The following is a 22,615-nucleotide window of genomic DNA, read 5'->3' as shown; positions in this document are numbered from 1 at the left end:
CCAACCTCCGGGCTGATGATTTTAGCTTGTCCTGATTTGGAGGTAATCCTCCTTTTTCATTGTCCCATTTACTCTCTGTAAAGCACCAGTTCCATTGGCAGCAAAACAGGCCCAGAGCATAATACTGCCACCACCATGTTTGACAGTAGGATGGTGTTCCTGGGATTAAAGGCCTCACCGTTTCTCCTCCAAACATATTGCTGGGTATTGTGGCCAAACAGCTCAATTATGTGCTCTAATAACTCTATCACAAAAAAATAAGAGTTGTAGAAATGATTGGAAACTCAAGACAGCCATGACATTATGTTCTCTACAAGTGTATGTAAACTTTTGACCATGACTGTATATACACATACACTTTTTAGGTGGAGTATGCATATTTATGTTTCCACCCAGCTACTCAAAATAACAACTCCTGACTGTGTTTACTCTCACACTACTACACACTCTCTACACTTTTTTGGATTTTTGCCTATCATTCACAATCCTTATGTATGACAAGAACCCAAGTTTGGACACACCTTCTCATTCAATGCGTTTTTTTTATTTTCATGACTATTTACCTTGTAGATTGTCACTGAAGGCATCAAAACTATGAATGAAAACATGTGGAGTTATGTACTGAACAAAAAAAGGTGATATATTAAAAAATTGTTTTGTATTCTAGTTTCTTCTGATTACTGCTTTGCACACTCTTGGCATTCTCTCGATGAGGTTCAAGAGGTAGTCATCTGAAATGGTTTTCACTTCAGATGTGTCATAGTTTTGATGCCTTCAGTGACAATCTACAATGACAATAAAGAAAAAACATTGAAATGAGAAGGTGTGTCCAAACTTTTGGCCTGTACTGTATGTTTTATTTTTTTGAGGGAGTGGGGGTCTCTTACTAGTAAATAAATGGGATCAACAGTGCGCTCACAATAGAGCCTAATGGAGTTGTTCTGTTCTGCCTATAAAGCCCCTAAAAACATCCAATCACCTCCATCATGGTTTTACATACATGCCGTAAGTATACGTGTAATGTAGTAACATGTAATATTTACGTATTTTGCTCATTTTAAGCATACAGCGGCGCATTAATTCCACAAATGCACCAAAAGGTCTGTTTTTTTCTTCAACATCACTGATTAATACAGGGGAAATCATGCGAGCCAACAAATATAATAGAATAATCACTTACTGCACAATGTCTGCCCTAGCTGGGATGGTGACTGATAGGATGTTGAATATATTCCTGTTTAGATGAAGAATGATTCATTAGCCAGGCAGAAAAAAGGGGGCAGGGGTGGAACAAGCGTCTTTTCAGGTCTTATTCGCCATGGCTGACAAACCTCTGTTGATGGCAACATCCTTCCACTGTCTAGGTGAGAGGCATGATTTAACAATTAGAATGAACTTTGACGAGCCATAGGCGAGAAAACAGCTCACTAGCTGATGTCAGTATACCCGTATAAGGAAGTTTCTGTCCCTCTCTGTGACTATGTGCCACTAAAAATAGGCCCTTACTGTAACGTTAGCGCATATAATAACAATTTTGTCAATATTCAGGTCACGAAATATACTGTAAATAGAGTATTGTTGACGCTTTTTGGTTATTTATTGGGTTTTATGTAGATGTCCGATATCGGCCGATTAAATACTATAAAATGTAATATCGGAAATTTATTTTCTTTCTTTCTTTAGTTTATTTCGAACATGAACACACTTACATCATAATACATCACACAATTTCATATCATTTCATTTTACATCATGCCCGAAAAGGAGTAGGAAGAAGCAAAGCTTATTTAATCCTACCCCTTTCCCACTTCAAGCGTTTACAAATATATAGAATCATTTACTGACCTTTTTATATAATAAAATAACATCTATGAATTAATATACAACAGTTTTGTAATATGTAATTAATTAATTAATTCAGTCATTATTAACATACTGAGATGAAGAATATCTTATTTTCAATAAGGTTGAAAGTATTTCTCATAATTCTTCTTTTTTGTACTCTTTTTTTTTTTTTTTTTTTTTTTTCTTTTTTTTTTTTTTTTCTTTTCTTTTTCTTTCTTTTTTTTTTTTTTTTTTTTTGTACTCTGTAAGCACTATTATTATTGTATTATGTATTGTATTATTGTATGTATTATCGGTATCGTTTTTTTTTTTTTTATGTTTTTTTTTTTTAATTAAATCAACATAAAAAAACACAAGATACACTATCAATTAGTGCACCAACCCAAAAAACCTCCCTCCCCCATTCACACTCATTCACACAAAAGGGTTGTTTCTTTCTGTTATTAATATTCTGGTTCCTACATTATATATCAATACAGTCGGCAAGGGATACAGTCCGTAAGCACACATGATTGTGCGTGCTGCTGGTCCACTAGTAGTACTAACCTTTAACAGTTAATTTTACTCATTTTCATTAATTACTAGTTTCTATGTAACTGTTTTTATATTGTTTCACTTTCTTTGTTATTCAAGAAAATGTTTTTAATTTATTTATCTTATTTTATTTTATAATTTTTTTTAAAAAAGGACCTTATCTTCACCATACCTGGTTGTCCAAATTAGGCATAATGTGTTAATTCCACGACTGTATATATCGGTATCGGTAATTAAGAGTTGGAAAATATCGGGATATCGGCAAAAAAGCCATTATCGGACATCCCTAGTTTTATGGTTGGAATAGACACAATGACGGCATGACTTCACAGCTCCTACTCACTCCATTGTAAGCAGACTTATTTCCGAGTTAGAATGCATTAAAAATACAATGTGTCTACCATAAGGATTGTGAATTATAGGCAAAATTCCAACAAAAGTGATTGAAGTTAAGTGTTTTCCTTTATTCTTCTCAGGCTACTGTGTCTCTCCTGAAGTATTCTGGAAGCTCCAGGAGCCGCCCCAAACAACCTTGCGGCAATTCATACTGACGCAAGTCCGTGTCATTTTTGTGTCAGGTGATCCCATCTCTCGGCATCCAGTCCTTCACCTGTATTCCTGCTGTCAGGGTGATGTCAATAGCCTATCTTGCCCGCCTGGCAAGGTGCAGTGGGCTTCATGTTGGACACAACGGTCTTTCACAAATGGCCCTGGTGTCACTCCCATTGAAGCAGGAGCGCCACCTTCAGTCCGCCGTACCTTTGAGGCAGATTTACACTCCTTCGGGAAACCGCCACAGCAGCACGCGATTTGATGCGGACAGCAGCGGGCGTCCCACAACCTGGGACTCATTTGGCATCTGGGACAATCGCATTGACGAGCCCATTCTGATGCCCTCGAGCATCCGCTACGGCAAGCCCATTCCCAAGGTCAGTCTTACCAAAGTGGGGTGCGCCTCGCTGATCGGGCAACGCAAGGAGAACGAGGACCGCTTCCAGTACTCTCAAATGACTGACAACATCCTCTACTTCGCTGTGTTTGACGGGCACGGCGGCCCGGAAGCTGCAGACTTCTGTGACAAATATATGGAAAAGTTCATCAAGTAAGAAGAAGAAGAAAAAAAAAAAGTATATTGTATCTGCTCAAATAGTGGCTACAAGTGTACTCAACTGCAGAGAGTACCAGACGTGTTTTAGTCGTAAGGTGATGCAGTGTCAAAGGGTAAGATGGGCAAACGTCCTCTTCAGTGGACATGTGTCTTCTGCATAACAACAATATTTTCTCCTGAAAATTGTGACTGTCAAAAGAAGTAGTCCAAAAACAAATGTCCACTGAAGACGATCCAAAAAGTAAAAATCCACATCACACAGGTTAAAAAAAAATATATGGCTTTTTATTTGGTTTAAAGGGGAACTGCACTTTGGGAAAAAGTGCCTATCATTCACAATCCCTGTGTAAGACGACACATGTTTTGTCTTTTTTTTTTAATGCATTGTAATTAAATATGGCAAGTACGAGGTTGCTGACAGCTAACAGGAGTACTCTATTGGACCCACAAAGTAAACTAACATTAAAAAAAACAGCAACTATACTCCATTTACATTTTGTGACCTGAATATTAATCAATCGTTAACGAGATTGTTACTATGAAGTATTTTTAGCAGTGCCGTGATCACAGATTTAACTCGCTGATGTTCCAATTGAGATACTGAGCTGCTGTATCGCCTCTGAGTTGGTAAAAGTTAATTCTAGATTATAAATCATGCCTCTCACTTGGATAGGAGAAGGTTGGGGCCATAAACCGAAAGGTTGGTCAACTTTGACACTCAACTTATACCTGGGGATGGAGAGAAAGATGAAAAAAAAAACTATCATTTGCGGCCACTCTGTCATTTTTATTTTACCTGCTTGAGGATTATGATTAATTCTTCATCTAAACAGGGAGATGTAAACACCCCGTCATGCCAGTGAGAGCAGACATTGTACAGTAGGTGATTGTTAAATTATGTTTGTAGTTTATATTGTATTGTTCAGCACATAGCAATACTGCTGCATAATGCTTAGTGTTTAAATAAAGCTGGATATGCTGAGCACATAGCTTCCATCCTCCTTATATTCAGCCTCAAAAATATAAGGTCCTGGATCATTATTTGTTTAAAAGTAATCGTTGCTTCTCATGAAGTCTATCATGATTAGTAGTTTTGTTACTGTGAAGGTAACGCGAACATTGCGATGCATCTGAAATTAATACGCTCTGTATGCTTAAAATGAGCAAAATCCATAAATATTACATGTTTTTATGATTGTGCCTGTTACTACATTACATACATACTTGCAGCATGTATAACGTTGATGGAGGTTTAGAGCGCTTTATAGGCGGAATAGAGAGACTCAATTGTTCCCCTTAAATAAAAGCACAAGGTAAAGACCTGTTCCATAGAAATGTATACATAATTGGCTTTTGGTGTGCTCTGGCACTGGATAGATTAAAAATGACTGACAGTCTCGGGGTAATATAATGGTCAGGGAGATACATTCTCCAATCCCTGATTCTTTTCAAGTGAGTGTTGAAAAGTCGCTCAGCTTTTAGCACTTTCCTTTCAAATTCTACAGTAAACAAATGCCACCTCTTTGCGGGTGGTTTGTGCCTAACGTTTTTTTGGAACAGAGGCCGCTGTATAAGGAAATATGAGACATAATAATGTTTTTTCTCAAATGAATGGACCAGTATATTGCACACACAGAATGTTTACAAGTAAACTATTGTTGTTGTTTCAGGGACCTTGTGGCAGAGGAGGACAATCTTGAGTTGGTTTTAACAAAAGCCTTCCTGGAAGTAGACAAAGCTCTCACAAAGCATTTGCATCGCTCAAATGGTAGGTTCTTTCACACTGCATGCATGCAAACATGTGTTGCGTTGTAGTCCTATTTAGTCCTACACAGTAATGCATTTGTTTTACTTCCGTTCGGACCTAAGACCTTGGCGACATGGCCTGTGCAATGAGACCTGCTATTTAATTTAAATCCAGGTTAGGTTAACCAATGATTGATGTATAAAATGTAAAAACAAAAAGTGGCAGGGTGTTTTAACTGCTTGTTAGTTCTGCATCCAAAGAGATGAGTGACCCTTTTTAAAGGAAAGGCCATACATGACTAAGCATACGGTGGAACATCACCTATTTGGAAATACCTGCAGGTGGAAAACAAATATAATCATCACGCAAGGTAGAGATCGACCGATTGTCAGCGCCGATATTTGGCATTTGCCGCACCGTGTTTTTCGAAGTATAAGTCGCACCGGACTATAAGTCGCACCGGCCGAAAATGCATAATAAAGAAGGAAAAAACTAAGTCGCATTTTTTGGGGAAATTCATTTAATAAAAGCCAACACCAAGCAAGAATAGACATTTGAAAGGCAATTTAAAATAAATAAAGAATAGTGAACAACAGGCTGAATAAGTGTATGTTATATGACTCATAAATAACCAACTGAGAACGTGCCTGGTATGTTAACGTAACATATTATGGTAAGAGTCATTCAAATAACTATAACATATAGAACATGCTATACGTTTACCAAACAATCTGTCACTCCTAATCGCTAAATCCCATGAAATCTTATACGTCTCCTCTCTTATGTGAATGAGCTAAATAATAATATTTGATATTTTACGCTAATGTGTTAATCATTTCACACACAAGTCGCTCCTGAGTATAAGTCGCATCCCCGGCCAAACTATGAAAAAAAACTGCAACTTATAGTCCGAAAAATACGGTATATAGGTACCAGCTTTTTTTTTTTTTTTTTTTTTTTATACAAACAACCACAACAACTACATCAGCAGATACAATGTATACACATAGGATACCTGTATTTAGTATATAAAAAATAATTAGAGAAATAGATTGTAATAACCACTGTTCTTTAACTGTACTTTAACTTCATGAGAAAAGTGCTCTTTTCGCTTGGGCCCAGTTTTTTTTTTTATTCATTTAAGAATAAAAATTACTTTCATTGGCAATCATTCTCCCCAAATTTTTTTCCAGTCTTCTCAACTGCGGCGCTCACGTAGCCGCACCCCTTAACCCCCTTTCACTACTTCTAATGCAGTGCTGGTCACTTACAGTACGTCTCTGCATATCTGTCAAAACTTAAAATTCTTGCCAGGAAATCCAATTTTTGTCCTTCTTTTCTGCCGTCTTCCCGGTCCCATTTTGTTTGTTTTTGCTACTGCAGCGATGGAGTCGCTCGGCAAGCCTCTGTCCGCAGAGTTTCATGTTCCGTGATTCAATCAAATAACGCGACAAAGATGGACGGCCATGAAGACGACAGAAAATATATCTCTGCCAAAAAGGCAAACTTTGTGTAAATAACTGACAAATATTGAGTAAAGAAGAGCAGGCAGCAGCTCACACATTCTCATACTTTCTATAATACCCAGGAAGAAATTGTCAGCCAGCTTAAAAAATGTCTCGACTATAAACTACGTAATGTAAGCCAGTATTTAAATATCCGCAATATTTCACGGTTCCTCACAAGGAATCCGTACAATGTATTAAATGCATAAACTGCTAGAAAATTGAGTAGATGGCAATGTTTTGTGATGTTGAGAAACCCCATATTTTTACCAATTTTCCCATGAGATTTTCTGTATTTTGAAATGCAAATGTTGATGCTCCTCTGACCGCAGCATTATACACGTAATGAATGGGTTTGTGAAATGTTTTTGGGTGCGAAGTCAACCACAGCATTAGTGTCGCATTATATATTATGTTGCGACTGGTCTGACGTTTCCTAAAAAATAATGGAAAAAACACCACAACCCAAAACCTTGTCCAGTTGCATACTCATATACTATTAATGTTATTAATGTCAAAAAAACTTTGCAAATGAATCCATCCATCCATCCATTTTCTACCACTTGTCCCTCTCGGGAGCCTATCCCAGCTGCAATCGGGCGGAAGGCGGGGTACACCCTAGACAAGTCACTGCAAATGAAAATCGGCTCCAGATATCGGCTATCAAACTTAAGACTACTAATAATCGGTATGGATATCGGCCCTGAAAAAAACATATCGGTCGATCTCTCATGCAAGGTCTAAAACTCCAAGAATGTGTTTTTTTGCTTTTTCTTTGGCTTTGCAGCAACATCACAGAAAGACACCTGTGATGGCCAAGGGGAAAAGCGGAACACAGTCTCGCCTCTGTCCTGGCTGCTCAGTACAATATGGCTAAAGTGACAGTAATTAAAGAAGAACAGTAGTGTAGCATAATGTACACTGTAAGGTCAGCTGCTGTTTGGTCATGGTGTGAAGGAAATACCTCCCAGGCACACCCTGTAATACTCCAACTGTGGAGCTCGATCACTGTCATTGTGATTTGTTTATACACAGTTTGTTTAATAAGAAATTAACAAGCCCTTTTCTCCACTTCCACTCCAATTCTGAAATAATTGCTTAAAACAGGGGTGTCCAAACTTTTTGACTAGAGGGTCGCTTTGGGCTTAAAAATTTATGGCCGGGGGACCGAAAGCGGACTGCATGCAAAGTAATTATATATACAGTATGTATATATATATATATATATATATATATATATATATATATATATATAATCAATCCATCCATTTTCTACCGCTTGTCCCTTTATATTAAATTAAATATATATATATATATATATATATATATATATATATATATATATATATATATATATATATAAAATGTATGTATAATATATACATGTATGTATATTATATATATATGTATAATATTGTATATATGTATGTATATTATATAGTTACGTGTGTGTGTGTGTGTGTGTGTGTGTGTGTGTGTGTGTGTGTGTGTGTGTGTGTGTACATATATATGATATATGTGGGTTATGTATTAATATGTGTATATATATATATATATATATATATACTGTATAGATATATATACTGTATAGATATGTATGTATATATATATATATATATATATATATATATATATATATATGTATGTATATATATATATGTATATATATGTGTGTGTGTGTGTGTGTGTGTGTGTATATATATGCAACACGTGTGTGTGTATATATATTAACTATAAAATGCAGGCAATTTTATTTGCCCCTAGGAATTCAGTACTATGATCTTCACAGCAGTATACATTCATCCCAGTGCTAACACCAAAGAAACTTTGAAAGCTTTGTACTGCTCCATCAATGAACTGCAATCTACACATCCAGGGGGAGTTTTCATCGTGGCAGGGGATTTTAATCAAGCTAACATGAAAACTGTTTTCCCTCATTTCCATCAATATGTGAATTTTGCAACCAGGGGTGGAAGCACATTGGACATGGTGTTCAGCAATATTAAACATGCGTATGAAGCTGCATGCATGTATGTATGTATGTATGTATGTACATATATATGTGTATACATACATATATACAGCGCAGGCCGTAGTTTGGACAGCCCTGGTTTAAAACAGTGCCTGCACATTATATCCTCATTAAAACCAGCAAACTATGCAGTGGACGTGTGTATCTTGCATAACAGGTCAACAATACAAATGTCCTATGCAGGTGGATATAAAGATAACACGAAGGTCACAGCTTTACCCTGAAACAGATTAATTCTATTTCCATTATTTCTTAAGGGAAAACTTGTTGACCAGTGTCCTGGATTGGATCATGTTTGGCCTTCAGGGTTCCACTGTATACAAAATGAATAGCTGTTGATGTACATCAAGTTCAAGCCTTAGTATGTTAGTTTTAAGCACATCAAAACACATTTTTGTGCGTTTTAAGACCTATTTACTCTTGACGCTTATTAAGAACTAAGGAGTTCTCCTTTTTGTTTGTCACACATGTAATTCCCCCACAATGCAACACAAGCTATTTATATTCAGAGTAAAAGCAGTTGCATGATATTTTCTACAGCTTTAGTAGTCATTTTAATAGAGTTTAAAGTGTTTGATAAGGCTTTTTGCTAAAGCTAGTTTAACCTGTCACGCGGCACCCAGCCGGGCCGCGCTGTGTGAAATGTCCCAATATGCCTGTGTGTGTGTGCATGTTATCTACGGCAGCTGCGGACCCAGCTCAGAGCTGGAGGCCCTTGGCAACCAATGTGGATGACGAGAGGCTAGATATTGAAGGAGAGAGAGAGTCCAGCGGGTCCTAAATCCTGGACTTCTGGAAGGTTCCCTATCTTTCTCTCACTCCCTTCTCCCTCCCTCTCTCTCTCTCTGTGTCTCTCTCTCTCTCTTTACATTAGTAACCTCACTCTCTCTATATACCTCTCAGTCTTCCTTCTCTTACCAAGTGTATGCAAGAGCTTCTTGTGAGACGGCGTGTACCTCAAATAAATTGTTTGTTGTCACCCTGTCAGAAATAGTCGTCATGATGCAGCATGTCTAATGTGCACAATTCGCTTCCAAACACCACGTATAGCTAATTGTAGTCCTGGAGTTTGGTGTTTATGCATTCAAAAGCAGGTAGCCGCTGTCCGACGACAGCTCCGTATGTCTAATTTAAGACGATTTTAACAAAATGTTAGTCTCCTTTATGTTTGGTCAACACTGCATTGCTAAGCGACCAGTGCAAACATGTTTAGTTTGCAGTTTTTTTAACATGTATCTGCGTTGTCTGCAAGAAGTGTTAATAGGAGGCTTTCTTTTACTTTGCAGACACTTTCTTCTATTCACTCAAGGGCTGTCAAGTTAGAATAATTAATGAACGGAATGTTTCATGAAGATTGTCTAATTCTTCCTAAACAGAGTACAATTGGTACCCACAGGGGGATGCATGTAAAACATGCAACAATTAGAGACTGGTGCTACCCGTTTTTACATGAATGAGGTCCACAGTCTATTAGAAACTATTTTTGTAAGAAGGCTATTACTGTAAACCCACTTAAACAATTGTTACTATTAAACACTGTTTACAAGGTTTAACGATTGTTTTGTGAACACTTAGAGATAAATCGATTTGGGCGTATTTTGTAAAATAATTGTCTAAAACGTATTAAATAGTTACGATATATATAATCATGTTGTGACATACGTGGTTGTCATTAAACAGCGTCTATCTGCTTCTCAAGGTTATCTTGCTGCTTATAAAATGAGCTGAAATCAATTTGCATGTTAAACCAGTGTGAACAAATTCCAAAAAAGGACTTTCATTACTTAGCAGCAAAACTATATACTGTACGTTTCCTTTTTACTGCTGCTAAACAAACCCTCAAATTCATTTGTATGAGATGAGCTTCCATGTGATAATGTTGAAATCGATGTTTTGAGATGTAAACAGTTCAGGTGAAACTGTTCCAACTGCATGTCCCTCCCCTTTCATTGATGATTGTGTTATCAACCATAGTACATTTCCTCCCGCCGTTCTAAAGTGTGTGTGTGTGTGTACGTGTGATACACTTGTGCTTGTTTGTGCACAAAAAAGAAAGTGAACAACTTGCTGCCTCTCACGTTTGCCCTATTAATGTCTCTGTAGCTTCCGGGACGAACGCGGGCACCACCGCCACCGTGGCGCTGCTGAGGGATGGCATTGAGCTGGTGGTGGCCAGCGTGGGCGACAGCCGCGCCATGTTGTGCCGCAAGGGAAAGGTGCTCAAGCTCACTGTTGACCACACTCCAGATAGGAAGGACGAGAAGGAGAGGTCAGAATCCATGTTTATACTTACTAGGGTTGCACATCTCTCTCTGATAAACGATTCGATATGCATCTAGATACACAGGTTACGATTCGATTCAAAAACGATATCCTTTTATTACAGACCGATTCGATTGGATTCGATTCCGAACGATACGATTCGATTTGACGGTTAATATTCAAGACTCCAAATCCCCAAGCATTATGGCTTTATGGCACTGGCAAAAAAAACAGAACAACAAAATCACATGTCAATATATTTATTTTTAGACATGGACCAAAAAAAGTCTGGCTGAATTGTAGGATGGGAACTCCAGAGGTCAAAGTAGCACATAATAGTAACAACAAAGTGCAATATTTCAGCTTGAGCATAGTTTTGAACACTAGAGGTAGGTAACAAAGATTCAATATTTCAACCTGCTGCCAGTGTACGTCAACGATGCTCGACACAATTTACAAATAGCATGGCTTCTGTCGAGCTTCCCTTCTTTCTTATAAAACCCAAAAACTTTCCACACTTTGGATTTCTGTCTCCTCGATGCGTTGCAAATCTTTCTCGGTCCATTATCACCTTCGGTCAGACTAACGCTTTCGTTCTCCTCCTTCATTTTCCGTGTTGTCCCTTGTTTATCACTCGTGCTAATACTAGCTAGGCGGCTACCGCGTTTGGCGAGTAGCTTCAGCTCTCGCGTTGTTTTAGAGACGCTGGCGCATATTGTAATCTAGCCAACCCATGCAAAGTCTCGCGATAACCGATCCATGGCTCTATAACCGATTCAGCTAGGAATTCATGAATTATTCGCATTGATTGAGGAGTCTGCTACCGATGCAGCCTAATCGCTCACTTGTTGAATCGAATACTCTGTCGCATCGGTTTATCGTTCACAACCCTAATACTTACCATATTTTTCGGACTATAAGGGGCACTTAAAATCCTTTGATTTTCTCAAAAATCGACAGTGCACCTTATAACCCGGTGTGCCTAATGTACGGAATAATTCTGGTTGGGCTTTCCGACCCCGAAGCAATTTCATTTGGTACATGGTATAATGACCAGTAGATGGTAGTCACACATAAGAGATACACGTAGACTGCAATATGACGCCAGTAAACAACACCAAAACTTTAAATGTTCCATTGAAAATAAAGAACATTACACACGGCACTCAAAAATCTGTCAAAATGTTTTAGTATGACTTTGAAGCCGCACCGCTTGAGGGATTGTCGGCCCATTACGGCTACCGTAGTCAGAGATACAAGTATTACTATGGTGTGTGTATAAGGACCGCAAAATGGCACCCATTAGCAGAAATATTATCTTGGGTTTTGTTTCACAATATTATGCAAAACCAACTTTTCTTACCTTCTGGTACCTGCTGATGTGTATTTGAGATCTGCATAAATCCTGAAAATTTGGGCGAGTCCGCCACTGTAGTCCGTGCCGATGCCGTAGTCGATAAGCTTCTTTTTCCACTATCTTCTTGTTATGGGACATTTCACCCTCTGTTGTTGCCATTTCTAATATAAAGTAGTGTAAAGTTCTAACTTATATCTCGCTATGGAAGCGTTAAAAACTACCTGTGTAGTGGGTTTACATAATTCCCCCACGGAACGTTGTTTTTTCATGGGACATATTTCCGGCGTTGTTGCACTAGTGAGCCACTGATGAGAAGATGCTGCTCATTGTTGATTGAAGTAAAGTCTGAATGTCATTAAAACAGTTAGCTCCATCTTTTGATACTTCTTCAACTCCTGTCCTTGCACGCTACACCGCTACAACAAAGATGACGGGGAGAAGACGCTGTCGAAGGTGAGCCACGTAAATAAGACCGCCCACAAAACGGCGCATCCTGAAGCGACTGTCAGAAAGCGACTTGAAGATGATCTGTAAAACATCATCTATGCAACATTTTGACCAAAGAACCACCATCACATGTTATGTAGTAGTTTTGAACCAACATTTTAAAGGGGTCCATAATCATGATTTTGTTTCTATATTTAAAACATTTCCTTGTGGTCTACATGATATGTAATGGTGGTTCTTTGTTCAAAATTTGGTATAATTATGCAGACCATCTTCAAGCCGCTCTCTGACCGTCTCTTTAGGATACGCCATTTTGTGGGCGGTCTTATTTACGTGCATCCACTTCGACTGCGTCTTTTCCTCGTCAGCCATGTTGTAGTTTTTAGCGCTTCCATATGGAGTCTACTGACAGATATGTTAGAAGTTACTATATGCTACTGTGTATTATAAATGGCAACATCAGAGGATGCATGTGCATGTACGAGCCATTCTGCCCCACAACAAGATGATAGAGGAAAAGAAGGAACTTATTGACAACAAAGCTCTTTGGGTAAAACTTTACCATATACGCATATGTCTGCTGACGTCACAAATTGGGCAAATTCCAAACAGCTCGTTTTGAGGAAGTATGAAAATCTCTGCAATGCCCTCCACGGTTTGATTTCAAATTTATAGGACTTATGCAGATCCCAAATACACAAAAACAGGTACCAATAGGCAAGAAAGGTCGGTTTAAAGCACATGCTGAGGTATGGTGAGATAAGTAAGATTATCTAGAAAATTAATGGATGGATGAAATAAATTCAGAATGTTAATCATGGTTCTTCTTCTTTGTACTTTGTAAACACTTTTAAATTTGAATAGTGTCTTGAAGTGGATTAAATTGGTACATTGTTTGAATTATTTGCTTAATCCATTCCATAATTGAATTCCATATACTGAAGGTTTTAAGTGTTGTACGTGCGTACAAAGGTTTAAAAAATAAAATAAAAAACTTTCCTCTAAGATTATATTTCTCTTCTTGTTGAGAAGAATTGTTGTATATTCTTGGCTATCAGATTGTAGTTTGCTTTGTGTATAATTTTAGTTGTTTGCAAATTCACTATGTCGTGGAATTTCAGTATTTTCGATTCAATAAATAAAGGTTTTGAATGTTTTCTATATGTAGTGTTGATAACTACCACTACATTGTTGAGGAGAAAAAAAGTCCTCCTTTCTGTCTAATACCACATGAAAGTGGTCGGTTTTTGGCATCTTATTTGTCCAGCTTCCTTACTCCTTTTTAAACACTTTACAAGAAATTCATTGACAGCAAACTCCGTCAATGCACTTTTGTGCACTATCTTTCTGAGACTCTTATTTTGATAGCGCAGGCAGGATGGAGCAGCACTTTCATTGTGAAGACAGGAACTGTGCGGTCGGTCTTTAGAGTTTTGACGGTAGGTACGGCGTAAGTCTGTTGAAATAAAAAGTGTTCCTCGCCTTCCTGTCAGGCATTTTTTTGTTAATACTGAGCTAACAGCAGCCAGCGTCATCTCACAAAATCCTCGCGTGCCGCGAATGTCCAACAAGTGACGAAAGTGACGTCATAGTGAGATAATCGGTAATTTTTAGGACTATTTTTTTTTAATGCCTGGCTTACGATGGACTGACACACCCTTTGCGATCAACCGGTAGCTCACGATCGACCTAATGGGCACCCCTAGTCTACAACTACTTAGAGGCATTAATTGGAGCACTTACTTAAAACAACTTCTGTTGTTTTAAAGGCAGAATTATTGATACCCGTGCTGGATCTTTAGTTGTAGGCTATGCCGGTGTACCTAATTCCTCTTTGCCTTTGCACTCATCACCAGGATCAAGAGGAGTGGGGGCTTTATCACCTGGAACAGTCTTGGACAGCCCAATGTCAATGGCAGGTTGGCAATGACGCGCAGCATCGGAGACCACGACTTGAAGAACATGGGTGTCGTAGCCGAGCCAGAGACCAAGAGAATGACGGTAAATTCGTTAAAGTGATTACAGGGTGAAAGTACCCTCAAAATGTTTGTTTCTACAAACCCCGTTTCTATATGAGTTGGGAAATTGTGTTAGATGTAAATATAAACGGAATACAATGATTTGCAAATCCTTTTCAACCCATATTCAATTGAATGCACTACAAAGACAACGTATTTGATGTTAATTAACTTGGAATTTCATGGCTGCAACACGTGCCAAAGTAGTTGGGAAAGGGCATGTTCACCACTGTGTTACATGGCCTTTCCTTTTAACAACACTCAATAAACGTTTGGCAACTGAGGAGACACATTTTTGAAGCTTCTCAGGTGGAATTCTTTCCCATTCTTGCTTGATGTACAGCTTAAGTTGTTCAACAGTCCGGGGGTCTCAGTTGTGGTATTTTAGGCTTCATAATGCGCCACAAATTTTCAATGGGAGACAGGTCTGGACTACAGGCAGGTCAGTCTAGTACCCGCACTCTTTTACTATGAAGCCACGTTGATGTAACACGTGGCTTGGCATTGTCTTGCTGAAATAAGCAGGGGCGTCCATGGTAACGTTGCTTGGATGGCAACATATGTTGCTCCAGAACCTGTATGTACCTTTCAGCATTAATGGCGCCTTCACAGATGTGTAAGTTACCCATGTCTTGGGCACTAATACACCCCCATACCATCACAGATGCTGGCTTTTCAACTTTGCGCCTATAACAATCCGGATGGTTCTACACGACGTCCACAGTTTCCAAAAACAATTTGAAATGTGGACTCGTCAGACCACAGAACACTTTTCCACTTTGTATCAGTCCATCTTAGATGAGCTCAGGCCCAGCGAAGCCGACGGCGTTTCTGGGTGTAGTAGGGCTGGGCGATATGACTAAAAAATGTATCACGATATAAGTATTTCATATCAGTCGATATCGATAATTATTGATAAAAAAAACCAAAAACTTTTCTAAATAAAGACCAGGAGAAAAAAGGCTGAATTTAAATACTTTTATTTTAAATATAAGTAGGTAGCATGTCCTTTGCTAATTGATCCACCACTGCATCCGTTATTTCTTTATAACGTTTTGAATTTTTGTCGTATGGCACTGCTGCCGAGTACCTCTCGATGGTGGTCTGTTGTTGCCGCTTCGGTGCTGTTCCACTTGCACCGGCTGATGTAGATGGTTGTGACTGTTTGATACAGCGGGTGAGAGCGGCTCAGGTGGTAAAATAAGTTTGTCGTGTTCCCAGACTTGGTCGGGACGACGACCTTGCAAAGTTTGCAGACAGTATTACTCTGATTCGTATCGGACTTAAAAAATCCAAAATACTGCCAAACTGGTGACGTGACGTTTCCTTTTTTATTTACAATTTCCTCTCGTGCTGCCGCACTCATATTCCCGTTTTGTTTGACTCCTCGTCGTCAGCTCGCCGTTGTTGCTTTTTTTTTTTTTTTTTTTCCTGTTAGCATTTCCCAGAATGCCTTGCGGTTCAGGCTCGGTCGTGATAGGTTGAGAGGCCAAAGCTCTTCCTCTGCCTACACCCCCCAGAATGCCGTGCGGTTCCGGCTCGGCATTTCTTCCTATTGTTTTCTAACAGAACTCAGTGAAATTATCGAACGTTCTATCGACCCCATTTTCTATTGATATTGATCACATGTCTATCGCGATATATATTGTTATTGTTTTATCGCCCAGCCTTAGGGTGTAGTTGATAAACGGTTTTCGCCTTGCATCGGAGAGTTTTAACTTGCACTTACAGATGTAGCGACCAACTGTAGTTACTGCCAGTGGGTTTCTGTAGTGTTCCTGAGCCCATGTGGTGATATTCTTTACACACTGATGTCGCTTGTTGATGCAGTACAGCCTGAGGGATCGAAGGTCACGGGCTTAGCTGCTTACGTGCAGTGATTTCTCCAGATTCTCTGAACCCTTTGATGATATTACGGACCGTAGATGGTGAAATCCCTAAATTCCTTGCAATAGCTGGTTGAGAAAGGTTTTTCTTAAACTGTTCAACAATTTGCTCACACATTTGTTGACAAAGTGGTGACCCTCGCCCCATCCTTGTTTGTGAATGACTGAGCATTTCATGGAATCTACTTTTATACCCAATCATGGCACCCACCTGTTCCCAATTTGCCTGTTCACCTGTGGGATGTTCCAAATAAGTGTTTGATGAGCATTCCTCAACTTTATCAGTATTTATTGCCACCTTTCCCAACTTCTTTGTCACGTGTTGCTGGCATCAAATTCTAAAGTTAATGATTATTTGCAACAAAAAAAAATGTTTATCAGTTTGAACATCAAATATGTTGTCTTTGTAGCATATTCTACTGAATATGGGTTGAAAATGATTTGCAAATCATTGTATTTTGTTTATATTTAAATCTAACAAAATTTCCCAACTCATATGGAAACGGGGTTTGTATCAATGAGCTTTATAGATATTTGAACGTACTGAAGAAGCGTTCTCTGTCAGTGTTGAAAGATCACACAGGTGCTTGGCATTCAGTTAGTGAACACTTCACCTCTTAGTTGGAGAAACATAAACCTGTACAGTGTTTGTCTTCATTAAGTCGCTTTATGAAAATACATATTAGTTCTAAGGCTGAAACGACGCGTCGACGTAGTCGACGTCATCGGTTACGTAAATACGTCGACGCCGTTTTTGTGCGTCGGCGCGTCGCATATTTACGTCACACTACTGTCATGGCGGAGCGCAAAGCAGACGATGCGAGCGAGGGGGAAAAAAGCATGCCAAAAGTCGTCAAAAGTGTGGGAGTATTTCACCAAACGGCCTAATAATGTTGTTGTATGCACACTGTGTCGAGCGGAAATGGCCTATCATAGCAGCACAACGGCTATGAACGAACATTTGAAAAGAAAACCCCCGACAGCGTTCTTGCCATCACCATCAACAAGTCATTCGTCCGCGTGCGTATACGTTGTCATTATTACACAAAAACATGAATGTGTCATTTGTATCTGCGTTGTAAATTCATAAACTAAAGCACCGTTTGCTCTGAGAGGCGCGTTTGGCGTGCCTGTTCAGTGTTTACAAAGACGCGCTCCTCTTTAACGCTGTGGAGAGGCGGCGGGGGCGAGCGAGCGGCGAGGCGGGGCGCGCCGGGAGCGACGCCGCAAGAGACAGGGGACGACGAGCGAGCGAGGAAGAGGAGCTGAAAAGCGAGGAAAGAAAGAGAAAAGAGTTGGAAGAGAAAAGACTTTGTGTAAAATTAAAAGATTGTAAACCTGGCAAAGCCGTCTGGCGTTCAGTCTGTCGGTCCTGAAAGAACCCCACGGCACAAGACGTGTCACAAACGCTAACGTTAATTAGTTGTGCAAATACCTTTTACAACATTAACAGTTACATATACTATGTACAAACCAACAATTAACTTTCACTTTAATCATACTATCATTGTTGTGTTATTAAGCAAAATAAGCAATACTTTTACTTTTGTTGAAATGTTTACACTGTACACTTTTTTGTATTGGATGTTTAGCTTTATTTTTGCACATTTTAGCAAATAAGCAATACTTTTACTTTTGTTGAAATGTTTACACTTGTTACAGGATATTTCCGTTTTGCACTTTTTTGTATTGGATGTTTATCTTTATTTTTGCACATTTTAAAGCAAAATAAGCAATACTTTTACTTTTGAAATGCTTATACTATTCCAGAATATTAAGATTTGCACTGGATGTTTACTTTTATATTTGCACATTAAAAAGCAAATAAGCTACTTTTAATTTTGTTAAATGTTAAAAGTTTTAAATGTTTACATTGTTACAGAATATTTTGTCATGTTGTTGTCAATGTTGACTGAGTGGCCATACTTTTTTTTTTGTAAATAAAAGCCATGCCTTTTGAAAAAACTGGCCTACATTTATTTTTTCCTCTTCATTTAAATTAAAAAAAAAATCGGTAAAAGGAAAAATAATCTATAGATTAATCGAAAAAAATAATCTATAGATTAACCGATTAATCGAAAAAATAATCTATAGATTAATCGATAGAAAAATAATCGTTAGCTGCAGCCCTAATTAGTTCGTTTGTTCGTTCCTTTTCAAAGACACATTAACAATGAGGCTCCTCTTTTCTCCAGTTGTCTCACGTCCACGACTCCTTCCTGACACTGACCACCGACGGCGTCAACTTCATCATGAACAGCCAGGAGATCTGCAACGTCATCAACCAATGCCACGACCCCAAAGAGGCAGCACAGCGCATCTCTGAGCAGGTAAGAGATCATGTCACGTCTATGTCATATGGAACATGTATGGTCCCGCCTGCTTTGGGGAAAAAATAAAACATTTAAAGTGGGGATAGACTATAGGATTGAGGCATGTAAATAGCATTTTTTCTATATACCTAATGCAACAATGTTTAAAAAACACTCAACAAGGTGGGACATTTCACCGCTTAGCAACAGAAAATTATCGGTGAAGCATAACGATGTATTTGATAATCATAATACATTAAATATCAGGGGTGTAAATCTTTGGGCACCTAACGATTTAATCCGAGTCTAAATCCTGTGGTGACGATTCAATTCACCACGATTCTAGATTCAAACCGATTCTCGCAATGTATTATTTGGTATGATAATTGTAATGAAACTTTTTTCAAATCAGGTGACAGGTTAGACCAGGGGTGTCGAACACGGTTACACTGAGGGCCACATCGCAGTTATGGCTTGTAACCGTATATAATTTATGAATATAAATGTATAAGAATTCACCTCATAATATTATAAAATTAATTGCTGTGCATTTTGATTATTTGTATTACATACACTGTAAAATCTAACGATTTTTCAGTAAAAAAAATAAAAATGGAAACTGAGTCGCCACAACTTCATTGTAAAATTTACGATGGTTTAACAGCACATTACTGTAAATGGAAAAACGGTACTTTAGTTTTTTTTGCTGTAAAATCCTGGCAACTGAGCTGCCAGTTTTTTTTTACTGTAAAATCTATTGTCATTTTTACAGTGTACAATTTGATGAATAACTTGCTTTGATATAACTCAAGCAGATATTTATTTTGTTTTAATTTTTAATAGTTTGAAATTAATGATAGTATTCTTTTTGTTGCATTATTAGATAAAGTTTAAAATATACTCAATAGCATGCAATACATGTCTGTCACAATGAAACGATTACATTCAGTAAATTATAAAATGCTTTATTGACTCATATTATTTGAGGGCTTTCGCAGGCCGCATTAAATGATGTGGCGGGCCAAATCTGGCCCCCTGGCCTTGAGTTTGACACCTGTGGGTTAGACAATCTCCTTCTGGTTGCATAAAAATGTCTTTAAAAATTTTTTTTTTTTTTTTTTTTTTTAATACATTTAAAAAAAATGATCGAATCGATTTAGAATCGGAATGAATAAAAATCACAATTTAGATGTACATTTTTTTTGTGCACCCCAATTAAACATAATGATCATTTATTACTAGGGATGTCGGATAATATCGGACTGCCGATATTATCGGCCGATAAATGCTTTAAAATGTAACATCGGAAATTATTGGTATAGGTTTCAAGATTATCGGTTACAGAAAGTAAAATTTATGACTTTTTAAAACGCCGCTGTGTACACGGACGTAGGGAGAAGTACAGAGCGCCAATCAACCTTAAAGGCACTGCTTTTGCGTGCCGGCCCATTCACTTAATATCTACGGCTTTATGCAACAACCATACAGGTCACACGGAGGGTGGCCGTATAAACAACTTTAACACCGTTACAAATATGCGCCACACTGTGAACCCACACCAAACAAGAATGACAAACACATTTTGGGAGAACATCCGCACCGTAACACAACATAAACACAACAGAACAAATACCCAGAACCCCTTGCAGCACTAACTCTTCCGGGACGCTACAATATACACCCCCGCTACCACCAAACCCCGCCCACCTCAACCCCGCAATCAACTTGTTTTAGTCGGGGTCCACGTTAATCAATTCATGGTAAAGTTACATTGTTTAATGCATCCAGCGGGGCATCACAACAAAATTAAGCATAATAATGTGTTAATTCCACGACTGTATATATCGGTATCGGTTGATATCGGAATCGGTAATTAAGAGTTGGACAATATCGGGATATCGGCAAAAAAGCCATTATCGGAATGAGATGTTTTCTGCGGAAAAATTTCCTATTTGGGGAGAAAAATACGACACATACAAGGATGTCTTTATTACTTTAAAATACACAAAATGTCATCTTGGAGACTGTAGGCAAACGCAGCTCATTAGCCTAAACAAATTGTTCTCTGTTGACACTTTTGCTGTAAGATGCAGGAAAGGCCCCCCCAAAAATATTTTCAAACAATCTAAAAAGTGTGTAAATTTGAGCTGGGGAAAAAGGCAAGGACCCTGATAGGTGCATGGGTGGTCATGTGACTTTTTTTAACACGCCGCTCTCGTCCTCCAGGCCCTGCAGTACGGCTCAGAGGACAACAGCACCGTCATCGTGGTGCCCTTTGGCGCTTGGGGGAAGCACACCAGTTCGGACACAAGCTTCTCCTTTAGCCGAAGTTTCGTGTCCAGCGGGCGGTGGGCGTAGTGGTGGCGGCGGTGGGCCTGGTTGTAGTGGGCGTGGCCTGTGGACCCCCGCCAGCGTGTGCAATACAGTCAACAACAGTGCCCTTTATGTGAACAAAAATGTGTTGGGTGTTTTGTCAGAACCACAAGTGGAGCTCATTGCAACCTAGGACCGCACAATAGACGTTTGTGTCCTGGCTGCTCAGTACAATATGGCAACAATTATCTTTAAAGTGACCTGCTTCATGAGCGTATTTTTGATGTATTGTTTTTACATCTGACTATTAGCAGCTAGTTTTACACCTAAAATGTTCAACAACTTAAAAGCATTTTATGATGGTGACTGCTTGACCCCGGAACGGATGAATTATTTTACCATTGTGTCCTATGGGGAAAATGTATTTCAAATTCAACAAAACGTTGCACCGTAAATGTTCCACTGTAACTTTTGGCAGCACTTACATTTGCACTTTTTTCCATTTCAAGGCTAGTTTCATTTTGAAAGACCTAAAGAGTGCGCCCGAAAGTAAAGAAAGTGAAGTGAGTGTAATGAGCACTTGTTGTTAAATACATTGGACCCTTGTGGGAATAGGACACGGACACTACTGTACATACTGTAGAACCTCCTGAAAACAGCACCAAATATTGTGAACGTCTTGAAAAGTTTGTACCGTTCTACTTGAGTTTGTCACGGCAGCCTTTTTTGTCGTCTTGCGTAGGAATCGTTGCAGTCCATTTGCACAAATGTCGAGAGTCGAGCGCAAGCCAGAATGTTCTTTTGCTGACGATACCAGTGAACCTCACGTTTATGAACTTTTAAATGTTTTTTATTATGGATCTGTAATCATGATCAAGTGTTATACTGGCAAGGTGGGTTCCTACGTGGGGCGCTGAGACATTCAGGGTACTGACATGTACAGTGTATGTTGTGTAAATAGTTAATATTTATGCAAAATAAATATTGTGTCGTCATGTCCGTGGACAGACATCATGTAACTGTTTAAAAACTGAACAAAGCATATAATGTATCGCGCACTTGTTCCATCAGCTCATGTCAGTCTTCTCTCCGTGTTTCATGTAAATATCTTTTTTTTTTTTAATACACCTCATCTGAAAGTCTGTTTCTTTTCTTTTGAAATAGAATCATTGTTTCTGGTGACCTTGGACATACACAAGGAATGTTTTACAGCAGACATGTAACAATTAAATCTTTTTGTGGTCATGTA

General features: G+C 38.7%; 1 protein-coding gene across 3 annotated transcripts in view; it reads left to right on the top strand.

Moving 5' to 3' along the window:
* The window catches only part of ppm1kb (protein phosphatase, Mg2+/Mn2+ dependent 1Kb), a 33,696-nt gene extending 11,081 nt beyond the window's left edge, over positions 1-22,615 (top strand). For 2 of the 3 annotated variants that reach the window (XM_061922921.1, XM_061922922.1), the window contains exons 2-7: positions 2,958-3,481; positions 5,158-5,255; positions 10,875-11,040; positions 14,694-14,838; positions 18,937-19,071; positions 21,280-22,615. In XM_061922921.1, coding sequence (XP_061778905.1) covers positions 3,012-3,481; positions 5,158-5,255; positions 10,875-11,040; positions 14,694-14,838; positions 18,937-19,071; positions 21,280-21,411 — 1,146 coding nt within the window. In that variant the 5' untranslated portion in view covers positions 2,958-3,011 and the 3' untranslated portion in view covers positions 21,412-22,615. Of the gene's footprint in view, positions 1-2,855; positions 3,482-5,157; positions 5,256-10,874; positions 11,041-14,693; positions 14,839-18,936; positions 19,072-21,279 lie in introns of all 3 variants that reach the window. The other variant, XM_061922923.1, reaches the window with a different exon arrangement.

The sequence above is a fragment of the Nerophis lumbriciformis genome, linkage group LG27 (genome assembly GCF_033978685.3).
Source record: "Nerophis lumbriciformis linkage group LG27, RoL_Nlum_v2.1, whole genome shotgun sequence".
Classification (NCBI taxonomy): domain Eukaryota; kingdom Metazoa; phylum Chordata; class Actinopteri; order Syngnathiformes; family Syngnathidae; genus Nerophis; species Nerophis lumbriciformis.
Note: the sequence above shows the minus strand (reverse complement) of the source record. Positions and strands in the feature narration are given on the sequence as shown.